The following is a 9,635-nucleotide window of genomic DNA, read 5'->3' on the forward strand; positions in this document are numbered from 1 at the left end:
TTCCAGCTGAAACCCTCGAGATATAATTGCCTTCTACCTTTCACGAAACCCTAGTCCACAACTTATAGGCATTGACAAGTTAATACCTTGTCAGCATGGCTAATCCGAATGTGTTTACAGAGTATTGGCCTCTTTGCACTGAATCAATGTGTTGGTGTGTGCTCCTATCTACAAACCTCTTGCCTCTGTTTTGGCTGCATAAAGAACCAAGTTTAGTACTGGGACTTTGAATCTTGACCTGATTGTAGGCCATAGTGAAGTTTTGCAGATGGTGCAGCCGCACTCAGGTATGACCCAATTTGATCTATTGCAGATGACATGTACAGGCAAGCAGCTAATTTAGTCTTTTCCAGAGGTCAATGATCTTACTTGCGCAAAATAGAAACATATATGAATCTTGGAATTTATATATTTTGGTCTGGGCTAGACAAAAGAATAAATGTACATCACTATCAACAGATCTTAGGGAGAAAACCCTTCTATGAGAAAAAAAAGACTACACATAAATGGAACTAGAGAAATGGGAAGGGATGGAGAGGCTACGGATTTGCACATCGCAGCATATTATTTGGCACAACTATGAGTAATAGAAATTAGATTAGTCTATCGCGTTATTGCTCTTAGTACTGCTTCTACCTGTCTTGTTGTGATGCAAGAAGGTTCAAGTGCATGGAGCATATGTATATATATAATAATATAACAAATAAATTGCCATAGTGGGATTTTCCTTTCATTCTTCCTCCATGTTGCTTGCAAAATCATCACTGCTTACTTCCTCTGCTTGGGAGAGGCATGGTGCTTCTACTTCCTGCTAATTCCTAGGAGCAAGTGAGAGGAATTGATGAGAGGTGGCGGGTAAGGGAGGAAGAAGTGTTGGGGAGAGCAGAAGACGCCTTTGTTACTTGCCTCGGCTGCTTGGGAGAGGTGTGATGTTTCTGCTTGCTGCTAATTGCTTAGCGGGAGTGAGAGGAATTGATAAGAGACGGCTGCCATTTTACATGTTGCTGATAGTAAGTGAGAGAGATTGAGAATGTGTTCTCTGTTTCAACGTGGAGCCATGGAAGAGATGATGGAGATTTTTCTAGCAAGATTGAGAAGAGGTTTGTGTTGCTTGTTTTGCTGGATATTGCATTTGGTGGTGATGTTATATGTTTATTAGAGTGATACAGAGAGAGGGAACTTGGTACGTGGGTGAGACAAATACAACAAAAGGAAATTTCAGTGCGATATTACTCAAAATATTTCGTTTATTGTTTTTTTCTAATCATGGTAATAGCCTATTTTATGTAGAGAAGAAGAAGTACATCCGACTTTTAGTTTGTGGGCCAAATATTATGATTTTGTTCCGCGTTAGTTACATTGTCACCGGTGCCGAGGGGCGAGTAGTGATGTGGCCGCAACCTTGATGGCTACACTTAACAACTCCACAAATTTTATCTTTCTGTTTCAAGTTCAAGTATGCGATTATAATTTAAACATACCTTAGTGATTTGTGACTCCTTAGGAGTGGAAATGATATAAGTCCCCACTTATATAAGCATTTAATTTGTGATTTGGTGAACATAATTCTTCTTGGTGTTGTGGCATAGGGCTAACAAACATGCTTGAAGAATCTATAGTCATCAGACATATTAGACTGGCCTATCACGTTTTCCAGTCTTGTGTTTTCAGGAAATTGTTCGTTCTATAGTTTATTATTTTTATTCATGTGATATATTGTTCAGTTAATTTTGAATGGGACGAGTGCAAATTCTTAAGAGAAACAAATATCTCTTGATTTGATGGCATGTCATTTTTTGAACAAACTATTAGCTCCAGTTTTCCTTTTTGTTTCAGCCACTACGTGCTGAAAACCCTTTTGGGGACTTTGTTTAGACTGCTACAGCTAGCAGTGTGGGCATATAAATGTTATATATGCAACCAAAGTTATTAGAGTCTTAAAACACATGTGCTGATGTGGGGCGTTAAATCTTTGTTCAAACTCAGGCATTCGAAAACAAATTTTAAGATGTTCCAAATTATAAGATGTTTTGCATTTTTGCAAAAATAAGACTGGCTAGAACTAGCCATGTGCTGACATTCTTTTATATGATAAACAACTGTGAGCACCCGTCAATCCTAAGGTTCGGACCCGGGTGGGCAGCGTATGCTCTCACACTGCATGCCAACAGGTCGATGCGTTGTTCTCATGTTTTGGATATTTCAATATGGACAAAATATAGACTAAAATGAGTGAGCAGACACAGTAAAACGTGTCTATATACATATGATTCACAAAAATACCAGAACTTCTTATAATTCAGAACATACGTTCTTATAATTCGGAACAGAGCGTGTAGATGACAATCAGTGGCATGTTGGATCAAGGCAACAGAATGACAACCACCGGGGATCAAACTATGCAGAGAGATTGATGGTTGCACATATATTGGAGAACATGTTACTTGACAATGGTGCCAGAGAGAGCATGCCAATGTGTGATGATAATCATCAGAGGAAACAAAGTCTGGGGAACAAGAAGAAAGGCACAAACCAACAAAATTAATATTCTGATGTCAATTTTATTCCATTTGGGCGATCATTAAGTATACCTCCTTCCAGCTCTTTGGGACCGTCCAAACAAAATTGGTAGATGAGAGTCTCATGGAAGTCAGCTCACAGCCAATAGGTAAATCCTTCTGTTTGTGCTCAATCAGAGAGAAAGTTGTGTGCAGCTGAATAAGAAGATTCAAGAAGCAGCAAATGGTGAACACAATGCTCACAAACCATCCAGTTTATACCTTTTTTAGATATGCTTGAATTCTAGAATGATTTCTCATATTGCATTATTATTTTGGCAATCCGAATCATAATATTACAGAGTAGTTAATATCAAGGTTGTATCATACAAAATTTTAGTTTAAAGCTAAACTAGGGGCTTCACTATTGAAATAAACTTTATTCTGTTGGAAAGCCTACATGATCTTTTCAGAAAAAAACTTCTCTGCTAGAACTTTGTAAGATGCTTGATATGAGAAGTTGGTTAATCTTTACCTCTCGCACTGACCTGCAGTGTGTCCAGCATGCTTGCCGCACATCAAGTAGAGACTACATTTATATACATCTCTCCTTTTTCTGCCATGCATGTCCTTGAAACTGCGTAATTCAAGAAGTTTTGTTATTTCTAACAGTTGGTGATGGAGGAGTGAAGGGAATGCAGAGCAGAAATCCGATGAATCAATCTGCCAGTGGTAAGTGTGATTCGAAACACAGCGGAGACCCCCTAACCAACCCTGGAGCAACTTGAGTTAAAGGCCTGCCGTTTCCAATCAAAGTTGGGCAAATCTGTGGTTCTAAAATTCATTTTCGTGCAGTTTTCATCTCCTAAGCACCAAATGATTACTTTGTAGATTTTTTCTCGATAAAGGGAATATATGATTACTTTTTAGATAAAACTGAGTTATACTCTTCTGATTACATAAAAAAATATTCAACAACTGCAATGAACCATGAAATCTGCTTAAAGAACATAAGTAACATGTTTTAGTCGTATATCCACACACATGCAAAACCGAAAATAAGAACCATTATGTGGAAAAATGCGCGCAGCAACGCGTGCTGGGTCCTTCTAGTCCAAAAAAAAAAGCGGAGATTGTTTTATCATGTCCACATATTCTTTGAGATTTGATTATTTTCCATATTAACCACCACATGCAGATAATCAAACTGCAAAATAGCCCCCAAAAAACTACTATTATATGTAAGCATCACTAGTGTTTTCTTTTGTTGGTACTTGTTGGATCTTTTCAAGTGATGTTTCGCCTCATGCGTCGAATTTGCCGAATCATCATCCAAACCTATATGGTCCATAGATCATTCAAATCGATCAAATCAGTGGCAGAGCTCCAATAACATTAAAAGGGGGTTACATTCATCTTGAATATATTTTAAGGGAACTAACCAATTTTAGCTCGTGCTAAATACAACATGTTAAAGGAGGGAATACTTGGGCGGAAACCATGGACCACACTTGGGCATAACTAAGCTTTAGCAGTGAGAAACCATGGACCACACTTGGGCATAACTAAGCTTTAGCACTGAGAAACCATGGAAGAAGAACGCTTCGAGCCTACCAAAGTGGCAATATACCTTTTCCGGGCCGGTAATACTATTGATTATGAATTTCAAGCAAAATACAAAAAATCATCTAGTTTTTCAAAATCATCAGAATCATCTCTTTGTCTCCAAATTATCGTTTCACTTGATAAATTTTTATTCAGAGAACACTTAAGATGTCAACCGGTACCAAGACGACTTACGCAATGCTAGAAAAGGCCAAATTGAGGACCAAGTTGACAAGGAACAGGTAACTGCTACCAATGTTATAATTATAATCAACACAACCATGTAAACTATACTTTAACCCTCTCAAAGAAAGGATGGGAGCTGTTTTGTTTCCCATGTCAAATCAAAAAAGAGAGGTCAAAGATACCATAACAATGTGTATCAGACTTCCTGTTTCTTTTTTGAAACAACAACGCTTTCAAAAAGGAGACAATGAGTATGAGTGGCAATTATCAGAACCATCCAATGAAGGACATATTAAGCTAGGATATCAAGCAACACTGCTAAAAGACAACATATTTAAGAAGGTGACAGACCTCATGGGCCATTATTAAGGAAAAATTGAGTGTTTTCGCTAAGTAGGCATCCGTGTAACCATCTAGACCTACTACTCTCGTGTGTTTCCCCGGAGTAAAATTAATCTAATCCTAGATGGAAAACAAATTTAAAAAATCTAAGAAGGTGGATCCTTCCTATTAAAAAAATCTAAGAAGGTAGTATCAAGAGTAATAATGAAGTAGGTGTTGACACAGTAAAATCCATGGGTATCACCGCCGTTTGTCCATCCTATAGGACATGTTTTGTCCATCCTAAGATGACCCACGTGGAGAAGTCTAGCCATTGATTGCTTTAAAATGATACATGCTCATCGTAGGGCGGGCAGTGTGCCCGGCCGGTCACTCGCTATATAACCTCGCACACATCAACTAAACACTTTCATTTTGAAAATACCGAGCGACCAACAAACCCTTAACGTTTTCTGCAAAGCACCGAATTATTGATTGAAGGTTTTCAAACAAAAGATAGACATCTCAAATTTGAAAGAGAATCTAACCTATGGGCTTTATTTGTATTTTACTATGCATGGATACATAATAATAGATATAAATAAAGAAAAAAACTTAGAACATGGACGGATCCTTACATTCTATCGGAGCCAAATGATACCAGTGGATTAAAGGCATGAATATATTGAGAAACAATTTGTAGCGAGTAGTGGACTCTCATGCTAGACTTTCACTAGGGAAAATATGTCTTTGCCGTGCAACTATTTGCACGGCAAAGGGCCCTATATGCACGGCAAAGCCTTTGCCGTGCGACTCCGCACGACAAAGATCGCACGGCAATGGCATTGACGGCAAAGGCTTCTTTGCCGTGCGACTCGCCAATATTGCACGGCAAAGGCTTTGCCGTGCGACGCCGCACGGCAAAGGTCGCTTCTTTGCCGTGTGCCAAACATGTTTTATCTAAAACAATGTCCAATTTGGTTGGTCTGCGAATCAAACCTAGGATGCAGAGTAGGGAAAGCATGCGACCTTGCCACTAGGCTAAGTGTTTGTTTGTTGATAACTATACCACGCCACACCTTTTGAGATGAGAAGAAATCCAGTTTTTACATCTTTGCCATGCGCTTACACTAGGCAAAGCCTTTTTTGCCGTGCGTTTGTTAAAAACACAAGGCAAAGGCTGCTTTGCCGTGCGCCAACGTTGCACGGCAATGCCTAACGCCTTTGCCATGCACCGAATCTTTGCCGTGCGGTGTAATGAGCCATTGCCGTGCACCTTTCTTTGCCGTGCGGACTCTTTCGTCGTTGCCGTGAATCGTATCTTTGCTTGCGCTCGTGTCTATCTTTCCCGTGACCAAGATCTTTGCCGTGCGTTTTTATTTATGCACACGGCAAAGAAATCTTTGCTGGCGGAAACACACGGCAAAAAAAGACTGCACGGTGACGCCTATTTTTCCCGTAGTGTTTAGACCAAAAGGCGTCATAGATGCATGCATGACTTATAGTCTATGTAGCTTGAGGCTTAGCAAATCTTTGCTTTAGCGCCCCTAACAGTGCCGCCGGCCCCTTCCAAGGGCTAACGTGGACCTCTCCTCTGTGCCGATGGCCCCAATAGTTTGCAATCGGCACAATTTTTGGCCGTCGGCCTCTCGTGCTCTTCCTGTAGTGAACTCAATCTATGTATGTACATAGCTCAAGATCCCAATAGAAGTAACAACTGTATATCGTAACAATAAAGTAATAAACACCATTGCTCCTTTGCGGTATACATATACGAAAATCGACTGAATTTTGGCACTCCGGCCATCAACAATTATAGGGCCTGAAATAAGAGTACAGTATGCCCTAAATTCACCCTGAGTGCAGCTTCAGCTAAAATATTCCAATCTAGCAGCAAAATCCGGCGCAAACTTTCGAAGCAGCGGCTTCCCCGCGACGCAAGCCCCGGCCAGGACTCCACCAGCAAGGCCGTGGACGGCCATCGCCCGCAGGCCGGCCGGGAGGCCGTAGACCGCGCCGGCGCTAGCCGCCCCGGACACGGTGTTAACCCAGTCGTCCTTTCCTTGGCGCAGGGAGCGCATGGCGCTCTCGGTGCCGGCGAAGAGGAACCCGAGCAGGGCGAGGCGGTTTCCGGCCTTCCTGCCGGTGGAGCCGCACTCGTTGAGGGCGCGGTTGACGCGCAGCTTGGCCGTCTCCCCGCGCTCGGCCGCCCCGACGCCGCGGCAGGCGCCGAGCGCGCCGCCAGCCAGCGTCCCGGCGCAGAACCCGATGCCGGTGTAGAAGGTGAGGTTATCGCTGGCGCTGCGGTGCGTCCGGAGCGCTTCCTCGTGGAAGAGGAACTCGGGCGAGGTGGGCAGCTCGTAGAGCACCCTGGCCCCGGACATCTTCAGCGGATCGTTCACCTGGTAGAGACGGCGGCGGGTCTCGACGGCCGCCTCGGCGTCGGGCGACATGGGATCAGGGCGGCGGCCGTCCGTGCCTAGCGTGTCGCCGTCCGTGCCTAGCGTGTCGTGCGACATAGGTACAGTCGAGGGGAATAGTTTTGCAATGCATAACGTGGGAGAGCTGGCGTTATTTATGGGGTTGTGAATACTGCGGGATCGAGTCCGTCCGGTCCCGACTTGTGCAACAAGTCGAACTAGTGGAGGTATCCTACGCCGTCTACAACTCATTATGTTTATATACCTACTTAGGGCATCTCTAACAGAGCCCGAAAAACGCAAACTGAAAACGCCGAGTTCAGTGCACCGAAAACGCGAGCAGAATAGAAACCGTATAATGGAACTGAAAAGAGGAATTTGAAATGGCGCGGGTAAAATTTAGCGATGATCATAGTTCTAGATGACATAGTTGCTCCGATTGAGCATACATACGTACATAGTTCATGAAATTGAAAACGTAATTACTGGTACACCGGCAAGCGCAACCTAGCTAAGCAAAATGCGGCCTATATGACCTATGGCGCGCGGCGGTGCCGGTGCTGGCGGAGATGGTCGGCGGCGTGGAAGATCTTCACGCGTCGTCCTTGTCAAGCTCGACTATTTCGAGCTTGACGCGGCGGACGCGGGCTTCCCGGCGGGCCGCCTCGTACTCCCTGACCTGGCGGACGGCGTCGGCTTCCTCCCGGTGGAAGCGCTGCCGAGCCTCCGCGTCGCTGATCGCCTTCGCCTGAGCGAGGACGGCCTCCTCCTCATCGCTGCCGTGGACGTAGTCCCCGGCGGAGATGGTCGGCGAGCGCGCGGGGACGAGGTCGTCCTCCTCCTCGCTCTCCGCCACGGGCAGCCGCAGTGCGCGGCTCGACTGGCCGGAGGAGGAGCCCTCGCCGGCGGGGCCGTAGTGAGCGAGCTTATGTGGGGGCGTGAGCCCCCAGTTCGTCCACCGGCGAGCGCTCCTCTTCCGAGCGCCCTCGCTCTTGTTCCACTTCCGCCGCTCCGCGTCCGTGCGGAAGACAGGCGGATGCGGCGCTGAGTCGCCGCCGCCCAAACCCGCGGCACGGCCGCCGGATCCTCCACGGGAAGCCATCGCAGGGCGGCGGGCTACGGATCGGTTGCTCGTGCTACGTGGATTGCTCGTCGGAGCTGGCGACTAGCGGCGGCGGCGGGAGACGAGCGGCGAAGGGGAGTAGGGTTTGCGACCCGAACTCCCCTCCGCGAACCCTTTTAATACGGGGCATCCGCTCGATTTCTCGGGCCCCTGAACTTCGTTTACGGGCCGACCCATGTATTCGGGCACTGATCTGCGCGCGTTTCGGCCCGAACCCGTAAATCCGCCAGAAAAGTTCAGTTCCGGCGGGATTTACGTGTTCTGTTAGAGATGCTCTTATGTCTATTGTACGCCGTATACAACTCATGTATACCTCCTTTGAGTACTCATTATTTGTGTTCTTGCGAAACACAGTATAATCGTAGATGCTCACACATGCATACATACACTCACTCGTACGAACTCACACATACACTACCCTATGAGCACTATCGAAAGCTTGAGTTCAAGAAACTAATTCAAATGGTCTTCATATTGATGAAGTAAGCAGAGCTGCCTCTCTATTGACTGGAACGTCGCCTCCTACTGAGAGAATGTTCCGCCTTCATAAGACACCAAAGTGTTAAACCTGGGGTTTCAACTCTAGTGGGCTAGGGTGCCAATGCCCTCCTAATCATCCAACCAGGCCCGGGCCGACGGGAGTGCGGCCCGTGCGGCCGCACAGGCACCGAAATTTTGGGGGCCCATAATTTCGAAACGGGCCTTCTACATAGACTATATAATTTTACTTCGAATGTACGAAAGTAGCTTAGTTCAGGTGGGAGCGCGCGTTCCAAATTGTTAACCATGAGGTTGCAAGTTCGAATCATGAACCAGTGCTCTTGCTGTTACTATCTTTTCCTCATCTTTATTCTGTTCTGCATTTATAAATCACACTATACCTGCTAAAAGGTTGCACGTTCAAAACCCACTAGCAGCGCCTCTTTTTACTATTTTTCTTTGGTTTTTTCTATTCTAATTGATGATATGATACAAATACGTAACTATTTATTTTATTAGCATTGAATATTAGAAAAGCTGCATTTATTTATATCCTAATTGATGATTGATGCTATGATACAAATACTATTTTTGAAAAGCCGCATTTATAGATCAAACTATACCTACTTCTGAAATAAATTTCTAGTCCAAGTCAAAGATGTCAGAAACTTTGTACTGCGATATCTTGACTTCTCATATTCAAATTAAACATTTAACTAACACGCAAAAAATATTGCGGTTTTAATTTATAGAGAGTGACGTAAATTTGACATATGACTACTGTATTCCTCTTCGTGGGGGTAGTTTTTAATATGCTTATCTATATACATATACTTTTTTGGGATGGTTTTACATGCATCAAAACCACTAGATATAGGTCTTTTTTTAGGACCATCAGCCCGGTTGGTTTTTTTTAACAATATATGCTTCCATTTGAAACTATTTTAAAGATAGTATTATCAGGAGTTTAAAATCTACGGGCGTCGAGAGTAGTTTTTCAGC

At 44.3% G+C, this 9,635-nt stretch overlaps 1 protein-coding gene across 1 annotated transcript; it reads right to left on the minus strand.

Annotated features, from left to right (window-relative positions):
• Positions 1-6,478: 6,478 nt before the first annotated feature.
• LOC127310173 (mitochondrial import inner membrane translocase subunit TIM23-2) lies at positions 6,479-7,129 on the minus strand. The gene has a single exon (XM_051340865.1). It carries the CDS (start codon positions 7,127-7,129, stop codon positions 6,479-6,481), a length of 651 nt encoding a protein of 216 aa, XP_051196825.1.
• Between the last annotated feature and the right edge of the window lie 2,506 nt (positions 7,130-9,635).

This window comes from Lolium perenne, chromosome 6, assembly GCF_019359855.2.
Source record: "Lolium perenne isolate Kyuss_39 chromosome 6, Kyuss_2.0, whole genome shotgun sequence".
Taxonomy (NCBI): Eukaryota; Viridiplantae; Streptophyta; class Magnoliopsida; order Poales; family Poaceae; genus Lolium; species Lolium perenne.